The sequence below is a fragment of the Cydia strobilella genome, chromosome 27 (assembly GCF_947568885.1).
Source record: "Cydia strobilella chromosome 27, ilCydStro3.1, whole genome shotgun sequence".
In the NCBI taxonomy this organism is placed as follows: domain Eukaryota; kingdom Metazoa; phylum Arthropoda; class Insecta; order Lepidoptera; family Tortricidae; genus Cydia; species Cydia strobilella.
Genome location: NC_086067.1, coordinates 4,267,539 through 4,280,284, shown reverse-complemented (window position 1 = coordinate 4,280,284; position 12,746 = coordinate 4,267,539). Strand labels below are relative to the sequence as shown.

Sequence of the window (12,746 nt, the reverse complement as noted above, 5' to 3'; positions counted from 1 at the left end):
TTCTAGTTTTAGTTTTAGTTTTATCAGGCCTCACTGAAAATCAGCGTCACGTAGTGAGTCCTATGATTTACTTCGGGACATTAAGCTGAGTGAGGACCTTTTAGCACAATTCTGTTAGTTTATATTCTAAATGAATGTTATTGTATGTTGTTTTTTGTGCTAATAAATAATTCTTATTCTTATTCTTAAAGGCCGCAACGCACTTGCAATGCAACCCATCTTGTAATCGCTTACCGTCGGTCGATTCAACTGCTCGTTTGCCTACTATATCATAGAAATATACTTTAATTGACGGATTTGTCCATCAGAGAGATTTAGGGCCGGTTGCACCAAACTGTTTGCAATCGTTAAAGAGTTCGCTAAATTTAATTGTATGGAAAGTTTCATAGTAAACCGCCGCGGCGCGCCGGGTGACGTTGATCAGTCTGTCAAGTGCGGATGGTGCAACTGGCACTTAACACACAATTAACGGACTAGATAAAAAGCTTACGTTATATTTATTTTATTAATTCTAGGCACAGTATCAACATACAATAATTACAATAGAAAAATAAACAAGAATCACATAGTTATCGTGATAAATTTGTACAACGACAACAAGGGTCGGCAACGCGCGAGTAATATCTCCGGTGTTGCAGGCGTCCACAGGCTACGGTAACTGCTTACCATCAGGCGGGCCGTATGCTTGATTGCCACCGACGTGTGTAAAAAAAAACTGTGCACAATATTTAAATGTACTCATCAACTTTACTTAACTACTTATTGTCAGTGGCGTAACTAGGGGTGGGGTAGGGGGGGGGGGGGTGGCAGAGGGGACAAGTGCCCCGGGCTCCATCCAAGCAGCAGGGAAACCTTTGTCAGTCGTCAGGGGGCGCAAATTTGGTGACTGCCCCGGGCGCCATATATCCTCTACCACCCTCTTAGCTACGCCCCTGATTATTATATATGTTTAAATCTATGCTTAAATGTAACAAGGATGTAGTGGAAAATATCGAGATCTTTGTTAATAGTAATAGCCTATATGGTGTCCCACTTCTGGGCAACGGCCTCCCCTTGTTCTCCATCCGTCTCGATTTAGAACTATCTCCGGTCAGCCGTTGAGAAATACGTCCATGTAATCCCGCCATCTCCGCCTGGACCTGCCAGCTCCTCTCCTATCTTGCGGCACGCACAGCGTGGCTATTGAAGTCCTCTGTTAAGGCCGTTCCGTCGGTTTGCCGCGGTCACTGTCACATTTCGCAAGAAAGAACGGGAAAGATCATGCGCGCCAAGTGTCAATTTTGATCGAATTTTGTCGATTTTTATTTATTTTAAAATCGTTACCTTACAATATCGAAATTCGAGAGCTATGAAATTACTATTAAAGTTAAGATAGTTTTTTCTTCTTTTTTTGTTTATAGTATCACATAATAAATAACCGAGTAAAGTTTGATTAAAAGTCCGAGTTAGATGTTACTTTGGGAATTAATTGTATCGAGCAAAGTGTCATAATTCGTGTATCGGAAGCTATGTTATTATAGATAATATAGTCAAGAACTACATATATTTTTTCCACGTCTACGAATATCAACGCATCTTAGAAAAACATGATCATATAAGGAGATTTTTCGCCTTCTGGCTCAGGGAACCGCCTTAAAAGCTTGTGCCTAATTCAGTTCTCCTTTCAGAGCCATGAATTTCTCCGACGAAGTGAGCCCACTCGAGGCCTCCACCCAGGTTTCGGAGAAGATGCAGCGATGGACGGAATCCATCGCGAAAGGCGAGAAGCCTGCTGGTGATGTCTACGGGAAACCCTCGGAGACTCAGCTTAGGGAGCTGGAGAACGTTAGGAGTTTGAGTAGAGAGCTGCAAGATAATTTACATGTGAGTATAATCAAAGTGGATATAATAAGATAGAGCGGAACTGTCATAGTACATTTTGTAACCACTGTAAATTCACTGCCATCTATTGACATACTTTAAAACTAAAAAGGAAGATGTATAAAAATACGTTAAAATGTATTTACTCGTAAATATGGATAAATGATTTTTTTATTTGCATTAATTTTTTTTATATGATTTTGACCCATGTTCTTTAACGGATATGCGTTAAAATTATAAATAACAAACGAAACCGTCAATGCCCTCTATACGAGAGTATGCCAAAACTAGTGGCGCCATCTGATCGAGAATCACATTTTCGTGATTTTCGAGGCACGTTTTTTCCTTAGACTGTATCCATCTATTACGGAGTTATATCTATCTTTGGTATAATTAACTAGTGGCTATGTGAGCTGTAGATCTCGCGTTAGGCTTAGAAAATTTTAAAGCACAGAATAAATAATAATACAAGGTACAGAAGATTCACTCTAACAAAACGCTTCTATTACGGCAGATATGACCGCTAGGTGGCGCAAGCGCGAGCAGGCGTCCGTTCCGTAGCGGTGCGCGGCAACAACTATGGCTAATATGGCTAGACACCAAAATTAGTGTGGGCCGCATGTACTTGTAGCGACGCGACGAAATCGCGGAGTGAGCCACGCCTGGTTAAAGTAAAAAATACTTAGTTCGTTGTGTCGTTATCAAAGTGAACTCACATTGGTCTTAAGCGCCTTGCACGCTATTGGCGCTTAAGTCCTTTATGACATTTTGAAAAAAATCCAAAGGCTCGACTAAAAATCCATACTCCATACTAATATAATAAATGCGAAAGTCTGTCTGTCTGTCTGTCTGTGTGTTACCTCTTCACGCTTAAACCGCTAAACCGATTTAGTTGAAGTTTGGTATACAGATAGTTTAACTCCCGGGGAAGGACATAGGATACTTTTTATCCCAGAACTCACCCCTCAAGGGGGTGAAAAGGGGGGTGAAAATTTGTATGGGGAATCAATAACCGCTGAACCGATTTAGATGAAACTTGGTATGGGGATAGTTTGAGCTGTGGGAAAGGATATAAAATAACTTTTATCCCCGAAATCATCCCTTAAGGGTGTAAAAAATGGGGTGGAAATGTATAGTGTGGACCAATTTATGGGTGAAAAAAGGTTGGATTAAAAAGCAGATTTGTTGAAGAATTAAGGTACCCAAATTACTAATTCCACGCAGACGAAGTCGCGGGCAAAAGCTATTTATATTTAATCGTAGAATGTGCTGACGCAACATGATTCCGTTTTTATCGCCTGTCACTGTCACTTTCGCACTTATACTTGTTAGAACGTGACAGGCATGGTGGCAAGCGATAAAAATGCGACCATGGTACCGCCGCTGGTCACCACGAGCATAGAGTAACTGATACTAGAGCGTTACTGTCATAGTAATTTTTGTAACCCCAGTAAATTCACTGCCATCTGTCGACACACTTTAAAACTAAAAATGAAGATTTATAAAAATACGATAGAATGTATTTAAATATAGATAAATGATTTTTTTTATTTGCATTAATTTTTTTTTTGATTTTGACCCATGTTCTTTCACTGATATGCGTTAAAATTGTTAAATAACAAACGAAACCGTCAACGCCATCTATACGACTGTAGGCCAAAACTAGTAGCGCCCTTTGTACGAGAATCAAGTTTTCTTGATTTTCGAGGCACGTTTTTTCCTTAGACTGTATCCATCTATTACTATTATTTGCCACGAGAATCGGTTAAGAATTGCGACCTGTAGAGGAGAACATCAGGACATACGACAGCAAAATGCCAAAGTAAAAAACAGAGACCTTCACTAACGCTTCGGTAAATTAAGGCAAATGGAAAGCTTCAGAAGTTCAGACATCTTAGAGAACTAGTAAACGTTGTTGGCAAAGCGCGGCTCTAGACTTCTAGAGATACAATCACGGCTCTTTAAACCTTTAAAAAAACTTACACCAGCGGTTCTTACAATCAAGGCTCTCTAACTCATTCAAAAAACTTACACCAGCGGTTCTTACAATCACGGCTCTCTAAATCATTCAAAAAATTTACATCAGCGGTTCTTACAATCAAGGCTCTCTAAATCATTCAAAAAACTTACACCAGCGGTTCTTACATCATTGAAACTAACGAACTAACTAACTCTTTGCAGTTACGAAAATTGGTGATTTCGCCTGCGGATTGTAAAAAGATTGCCGGCCCCATACCCCATTGAAATGAGGGCTATCGTTTTTTTGCTCACCAGTTGGCGCCTCTGTTGATGGTGGTCCAAAAGACTAAAGAACAGCTATCAGTCATTGAAGTGACCAGTGACATTTGACATTTCGAACTATGGAAAAAACTACCATCTACACTAGCGCCCCTAGCGGCGATTTCATACGCGTTAGCCCTCATTATTGTTAAAAACCTTTTAGCAATTATGTATATAGTAGTATGCTTATTTATTGGAAACACCGTACTTGACTGACAATAACTTTTTGCTTAATAAAAACTTAACATATGTATGTCCTATCAAAGATAGATATAACTCCGTAATAGAAGGATACAGTCTAAGGAAAAAACGTGCCTCCAAAATCAAGAAAATTTGATTGTCGTTTAGAGGGCGCTACTAGCTTTAGCCTACTGTCGTATAGATGGCGTTGACGGTTTCGTTTGCTATTTAACAATTTTAACGCATATCAGTGAAAGAACATGGGTCAAAATCATAAAAATAATTAATGCAAATAAAAAAAAAACATTTATCCATATTTAAATACATTTTATCGTATTTTTATAAATCTTCATTTTTAGTTTTAAAGTGTGTCGACAGATGGCAGTGAATTTACTGGGGTTACAAAATTTACTATGACAGTACCGCTCTAGTATAAGTTACTCTATGGTCCTATCTATACGATTTCTCGAAACCGCGCAAGATTCGCGACAGGTATTTTATGGCGTTGACGTCACAACCCACTTGTAACTATAAGATACTTATAGGCTGGGAAAACCCAAATCTTTACCAAGGATACGATATCATTCATAAAATACTTTTAATTTAGCCGGTTTCATATAAATATGTGCGGCAGTGCGGGACCAAGTTCGAGAATAATAATATTATTTGTTTTTTTTTGTTATTGTTTTGTGCTTATTTCGATCGCAATACTGATATGTTTTTAAGAATTAAGAACACAGTTTAGAACTGCAGAGTCTGCAGGTACATTTTTAAGTCTCATAATTTACTCTGAAATTAAACTTTTTATTTTGTTATATGGTTAATTAATTTTTAACAGATTTTTTTCCAAGATATTAACATTCTAGACATGAATATGGTTTTAATTACCAAAATTATACTAGAATACTCATAATTTGTAAAAAATTGAAACTGGTAAATAACAATCTTACTTTCAAAGCGAAAATACGCATTTTTATAAACTACATTAAAACATAAACTTGCAATATTTTCAAGATTTATAAGAAAAGATTTAAAACAAAATATTCTAATAGCTGTAGGGATAAGATGGTTGGCTCTTTATCATTTGTCACCATGCCTGTCACGTTCTAACAAATATGTAAGTGCGAAAGTGACGCATGGCATGACAGGTGATAAAAATACGACCATGATACCGCTGCTGGAGACTAACTTACACGAGTTGACAGACACGGCGGGATACCAATTAACTTTACCTAGTAATTAACTTCAGTGAAGGCTCTTTCATGGAATATAATAACAATAGTGGAATCTTTATTCGTCTGGCTAATTGGCTACACTTATAATTATAGTATATTTTTAAGCACACACATAAATACAGAAAAATAAGGTAAGATAAGGAAATGTTTAATTAACTGCGATCTACAGAAATAACAATATTATTCATAATTAATGTCATTTAATCGTGTCTAACAATAATGACATTAATTATGTGTACAAAATGCGAGAGTTTAACGTGTTACATAACAATATTATTATCGATATTATAAAAAGTGCAACGATTTTGATAGCATACGCAGTAGACCGATAGTGGGACCTTATTTTTGACCTTAAAGTTATGATAATTCTAAAGAAGGAAAAGTGATGCTTATATGGCAGGGGACATGTTTTTAAGCATATTTGTAATTTAAGACGAAAAGTTAGAACGAGCGTTAGGTATAAATTAGGTATTTATATATTTTGATTGATGCTTGTTGAATATTGAATTAAAGTGCACAGTTTAAGCTTCATCGTTTAAATTATGTATGACGCTTTATACTGTTACATTTTTAGAAAAAAAATTAACGTGCTTCTTTGTCAAACTAAAATTAGCTTATTATTTTGTGAATATTGAATTAAAGTTTTAAAAATCCACAATAATATCTCTAAATTCTTAAGTTAATAGACAAAGCCGAAAAATTAGAAACAAAGGATTGCTGCTTAAATTTTAATATGCGTTTTTTGTCCTGTAAGGTCCAATATTGAATTAAAGTCTATAAAGATAAGTTTCATACTATAAAATAATATATGCAACCATATTATGAAAAGTAAGAAATTTCTGAGTGTAGCTTCCATTGTTATAGCCAAATCTATTTAAAAAGGCGCGAAATTCATACCTACGCCGCGCTGGTCCGTCAAGGTGCCGGCGCGGCACGCGGGAGCCTATCGTAGCATTCGTATCTATCTATACCTATAGGTACTTCGCCCGGTCGCTTCGTAAGCGCAGCTTGACTTTTCTTGTCATTCATTAGTTTGTTTACCGTGCACATAAATTAGATGCCGATATTACGTGAAATTAATGTAATTATGACTTCAAAATGAGTACAAAATGTTTGTTATGTGGACTGATTATTTGTAGTTACTTAGTGGTCCGAGAGCTGGTAGACATTTTGGAGTAGGTCCTTGAGGCAAGCTGAAAATTTGCCTGATACTTCTCCTATCATACCCTAACTCAGCACTGGAGGTCTGGCTGCAGGGTAGCGGGGCTACATCAACCCTTATATTTTTTAAGATTTTTTAGGGCTCCAAAAAAGTTCGTGAGGCAATCTGTAATTTTTACAGATTGAAGTTAAGTATCTAAATAGTCACAAAAAAATAAGCCTGAACATTTTGGTCGGGTCTTTGACCTTGCCAGAAGATCTAAAAAGTAACGTATGGCACTTACTCGTACGTAAAATTAAGTTTGTCTACTATAGTAATTGTATGCATTACAAAGTTATTTTTGTAGTACAGTAAATTAAAGACTACTAGGTAGGATGTACAGTCAGCAATACTATTCGCTTAGCACCGTTGCATACAAACTTCTTTACAGGGGTGGTATCGTTTCTCTGCAGCTGACTGTACAATGTGATTGTAACTATGACGATGGTGTATATTTATGATGGATGTTATTTATTGTGTTTTTTGTATATCACTTAAGGGCTTCTGTTAAGGGAACGGAAATTTGATTATTTTTGCGCTACAACGCACGGTTTAGGAGATACAGCCCTGTAAATATTTTTTCTGTTTTTTTTTCTATTTGTTTTTTTTTTAATGTTTATTAAGGGTCCACTGCAGGCGAACGAAAATGTTTATTATTTTGCGCTACGGCACACGATTTAGGAGATACAGAATTATAAAGATTTTTTGTGTTTTTTTTTATATATTAATTAAGGGTTTCTTAGTGGAACGAAAATTTGATTATTTTTGCGCTCCGTCGCACGGTTTAGGAGATACAACCCTATAAAGATTTTTTCTTTGTTTTTCTTTTTAGTTTTTCATTGTGTTTTCTGTATGTTACTTAGGTGTTTCTCAAAGGGGAACGAAATTTTTTTATTAAATATATCTACTTATATATAAATTTGAAGTTTGGTTATGGAATTTTATATTATATAATATACAAAAAAAAAGAAATATAGGGCTGTATCTCCTAACCCGTCCGTCGTAGCGCAAAAATAATAAAATTTTCGTTCCCCTTTAAAAAACACTTTTAATATACAAAAAACACAATGAAACACAATAAGAAAAAAAAAAACTTTACACGGCTGTATCTCCTAAGCCGAGCATCGTAGCGCAAAAACAATCAAATTTTCGTTCCACTTTAAGAAACCCTTAATTAATATTTAAAAAAAAACAAAAAAACCAAAAAATCTTTATAAGGCTGTATCTCCTGAACCGTGGGTCGTAGAGTAAAATAATAAAATTTTCGTTGAACTTAATTAACATTTAAAAAGAAAAGAAAAAAAAACAGAAAAATTTTTTTTAGAGGGCTGTATCTCCTAAACCGTGCGTTGTAGCGCAAAAATAATCTAATTTTCGTTCCCCTTTGAGAAACTCCTAAGTAACATACAGAAAACACAAAGAAAAACTAAAAAGAATAACAAAGAAAAAATCTTTATAGGGTTGTATCTCCTAAACCGTGCGACGGAGCGCAAAAATAATCAAATTTTCGTTCCACTAAGAAACCCTTAAGTAATATATTAAAAAAAACACAGAAAATCTTTATAAGGCTGTATCTCCTAAACCGTGCATCGTAGCGCAAAATAATAAAAATTTCGTTCCATTGCAGTGGACCCTTAGGTTAACATTAAAAAAAAAGAAGAAAAAACAGAAATAGTACATTTCGATGCTAGTGCGGAAAGTATGTCATACTTTACATACTTTCGAAGAATGACATTTCCGCACGTGTATCGAACGACGTTTTTTAACACCGTTGCGAAAAAATAAGAAAAACAACAAGTAAGGAATTCGAAACTTTTATATTATTAATTCTGTGACATTATTGACATTAGACTTATATTGACCGGGATATAGACCGTGATTACCTTTTGTATTATTTGTGAGCTCCCGATATTTCAAAACCACCGTGAATCATTCAAAACTCTAATTATTGACATTGACATTATGAAGAGGTGTTTTTTTAGCTTTTATTCGACTAGAATGGATTTTGTTATTATTATTGAACCCACTTCATACAACATTGTTCACATTGTATTGTTTTACAAATATAAAACATTGTACTATTATTACCTAAATATCGTTATTAACGATTATTTCAATACTCAATACTCAGTAATCAACATAAAAACCTACTGTTAAAGTAAGAATACGAAAAATATACATATTTCATATTTTATTACTTACCTCTTCATCATTATAACACGTCTGTTTTTTTATATATTGAATATTGAAAAACCGTTCTTAATAAGTTGTCTGAATAGAACGGAACGCCTGTCAAAGGAGAGGCGTTTTTTATTTCTGCTTTAAATTTCCAAAGGCAACATTCGATATTGTTTTTATAAATGTACGATACACAAATAATCGTAATTAACCATATTTGGGTAATAATAGTACAATGTTTTATATGTACAATTGTCTTATAACACATGCATTTAAAAAAAATCTTTCATTGAAGTGGGTTCAATAATAATAACACCCAGCTAAAAAAACACCTCTTCATAATGTCAATGTCAATGATGTCACAGAATTAATAATATAAAAGTTATAAACTGTATTAAAAAACGTCGTTCGATACACGTGCGGAAATGTCTAATAATGACATACTTTCCGCACTAGCATCGAAATGTACTATTACAGGGCTGTATCTCGTAAACCGTGCGTTGTAGCGCAAAACTAATCTAATTTTCGTTCCCCTTTGAGAAACCCGTAAGTAACATTCAAAAAACATAATCGAACAACAAAGAAGAAAACAAAAAAATAAAAAATCTTTATAGGGTTGTATCTCCTAAACCGTGCGTTGTAGCGCAAAAATAATCTAATTTTCGTTCCCCTTTGAAAAGCCCCTAAGTAACACACAAAACACTCAATGAAAAACTAAAAAGAAAACAAACAAAGAAAAAAATGTTTATAGGGTTGTATCTCCTAAACCGTGCGTCGGAGCGAAGAGCAAAAATAATTAAATTTTCGTTCCACTTTAAGAAACCCTTATTAATATTTAAAAGATACAACTCTATAAAGATTTTTTAATTTTTTGTTTTCTTTTTTGTTTTTCATTGTATTTTTTGAATGTTACTTACGGGTTTCTCAAACGGGAACGAAAATTAGATTAATTTTGCGCTTCAACGCACGGTTTAGGAGATACAGCCCTGTAAAGATATTTTTCTTTTTTTTCTTTTTTTTTAATGTTAACTAAGGGTCCACTGCAACGGAACGAAAATTTTATTATTTTGCGCTACGATGCACGGTTTAGGAGATACAGCCGTGTAAATATTTTTTTTCGTTTTTTTTTTGTTTTTTCTCATATTAAAAAAGGGTTTCTTAGAGGGGAACGAACATTTTACTTTTTTTGCGCTCCGACGCATGGTTTAGGAGATACAGCCCTATAAAAAAATTGTTTTCTTTGTTTTTTCTTTTATGTTTTCATTGTGTTTTTTTATGTTACTTAGGGGCTTCCGATAGGGGAACGAAAATTTGATTATTTTTGCGCTATAACGAACGGTTTAGGAGATACAGCCCTGTAAATATTTTTTCTGTTTTTTTTTCTTTGTTTTTAAATGTTTATTAAGGGTCCACTGCAGGCGGACGAAAATGTTATTATTTTGCGCTACGGCGCACGGTTTAGGAGATTCAGCCTTATAAAGATTTTTTTTTTTTTTTTTTATACCTATATTAATTAAGGGTTTCTTAAAGTGGAACGAAAATTTGATTATTTTTGCGCTCCGTCGCACGATTTAGGAGATTCAACCCTATAAAGATTTTTTCTTTGTTTTTTTCTTTTTTGTTTTTCATTGTGTTTTTTGTATGTTACTTAGGGGTTTCTCAAAGGGGAACGAAAACTAGATTATTTTTGCTCTACAACGCACGGTTTAGGAGATACAGCCCTCTAAAGATTTTTTTCCTTTTTTCTTTTTTTTACTGTTAATTAAGGGTCCACTGCAGTTGAACGAAAATTTTATTATTTTGCGCTACGACGCACGGTTCAGGAGATAGAGCCTTATAAAGATTTTTTCGGTTTTTTTTTTTTTTTAATATGAATTGAGGGTTTCTTAAAGTGGATCGAAAATTTGATGATTGTTTTTGTGCTACGACGCGCGGTTTAGGAGATACAGCCGTGTAAAGATTTTTTTCTCTTTTTGTGTTTCATTGTACGACCGACCGGTCTGGCCTAGTGGGTGACCCTGCCTGTGAAGCCGATGGTCCTGGGTTCGGATCCCGGTAAGGGCATTTATTTGTGTGATGAACACAGATATTTGTTCCTGAGTCATGGGTGTTTTCTATGTAATTATGTATTTGTATATTATATATATCGTTGTCTGAGTACCCATAACACAAGCCTTCTTGAGCTTACTGTGGGACTTAGTCAATCTGTGTAAGAATGTCCTATAATATTTATTTATTTATTTATTGTCGACTGCCAGCGTATTTCGGAACGGCTTGACTCCTTGGCGCTGCGTAGAGATGTGGCCTCGCTCTGCATTTTCTATCGCGTGTATAACGGGGAGTGCTCCGAGGAATTGTTCGGATTAATCCCTGCAGCTTCTTTTCGCCATCGCCCTACGCGACAACATTACCATCCTCACCACTTAGATGGTTGGCAGTCCTCAACTGTGCGTTTCTCTAGAAACTTCCTGCCTCGCACAGCTAAACTGTGGAATGAACTGTCGCCTGCGGTATTTCCGGACCGATATGACCTTCAAACCTTCAAGAAAAGAGCGTATTCCCATCTTAAAGGCCGGCAACGCACTTACAACCTCTCTGGTGTTGCGGGTGTCCTTGGGCAGCGGTAATCGCTTACCATCAGGTGATCCGTCTGCTCGTTTGCCTCCTATTTCATAAAAAAAAAATGTGTTTTTTATATATTAAAAGTGTTATGTAAAGGGGAACGAAAATGTTATTATTTTTTCGCTGCGACGGACGGTTTAGGAGATACAGCCCTATATATATTTTTTTTGTTTATTGTTGTGTTTTCTTGTATGATATATAATATAAAATTCCATAACCAAAATTCAAATTTTTATATAAGTAGATATACCCAATATAAAAAATTCAAAATCTAACATAACTTTTAATAAAAATATCCTCATATATCATAAATATACACCATCTTCATAGTTACAATCGCATCGACAGTCAGCTGCAGAGAAAAGATACCACCCCTGTATAAAAGTTTGTATGCAAAGGTGCTAAGCGAATAGTATTGCTGACTGTACATCCTACCTAGTGGTCTTTAATTTACTGTACTACAAAAATAACTTTGTAATGCATACATTTTGTTTAGTAGACAAACATAATTTTGCGTGCAAAAATAACTGCAATGCATACACTTTGTATAGTAGAGAAACTTAATTTTGCGTGCAAAGATAACTTTGTAATGCATACAATTTGTATAGTAAACAAACTTAATTTTGCGTGCAAGTAAGTGCCATACTTTTTAGATCGCCTGGCAAGGTTAAAGACACGACAAGACCAAATGTTCTGGTTTATTATTTTTATGACTATTTAGATACTTAATTTTAACCTGTAAAAATTACAGATTGCTTTTAGAACATTTTTTTGAATTTTGTGAAAAAATATTTTGCACGCGTCTGGCAAGGTTAGGTGACCCGCTAGCCCGTTGATCTATATACCGTTGATCTATATACCAATACCGTTTGACCGCTGCCTCGGCGACGCACAGCGCGGCGCGCGCGAACATGCCGCGCGTTTGAAATTTAACGTAAATATAAGCACGGAATGCATACGTATCGGTATTTAGTGACGCACTGATTTTATATTTCTAATCTTTTGTGTGGGAACTAAGATCATTGTCATGACCGTTTAATATTAACTCTACAAACTTTAATTCAATATAGGCTATACTGCTTAACCAGAAATCAATATCTAGAGAAGCACATTGTCTACATTTCTAATTTTTTACAAGTATAATAAGCTGATCCATAATATCGTAATTTTGCAATATCAGCTACTTTAAT

The 12,746-nt window shown here is 35.2% G+C and overlaps 1 protein-coding gene across 1 annotated transcript in view; it reads left to right on the top strand.

Moving 5' to 3' along the window:
- LOC134753506 (fatty acyl-CoA reductase wat-like) overlaps window positions 1-12,746 on the top strand; it is a 53,289-nt gene that overhangs the window by 7,561 nt on the left and 32,982 nt on the right. The window contains exon 2 of the mRNA XM_063689401.1: window positions 1,668-1,863. Within this exon, the coding sequence (XP_063545471.1) occupies window positions 1,672-1,863 (192 nt within the window). The 5' untranslated portion in view covers window positions 1,668-1,671. The remainder of the gene's footprint in view (window positions 1-1,667; window positions 1,864-12,746) is intronic.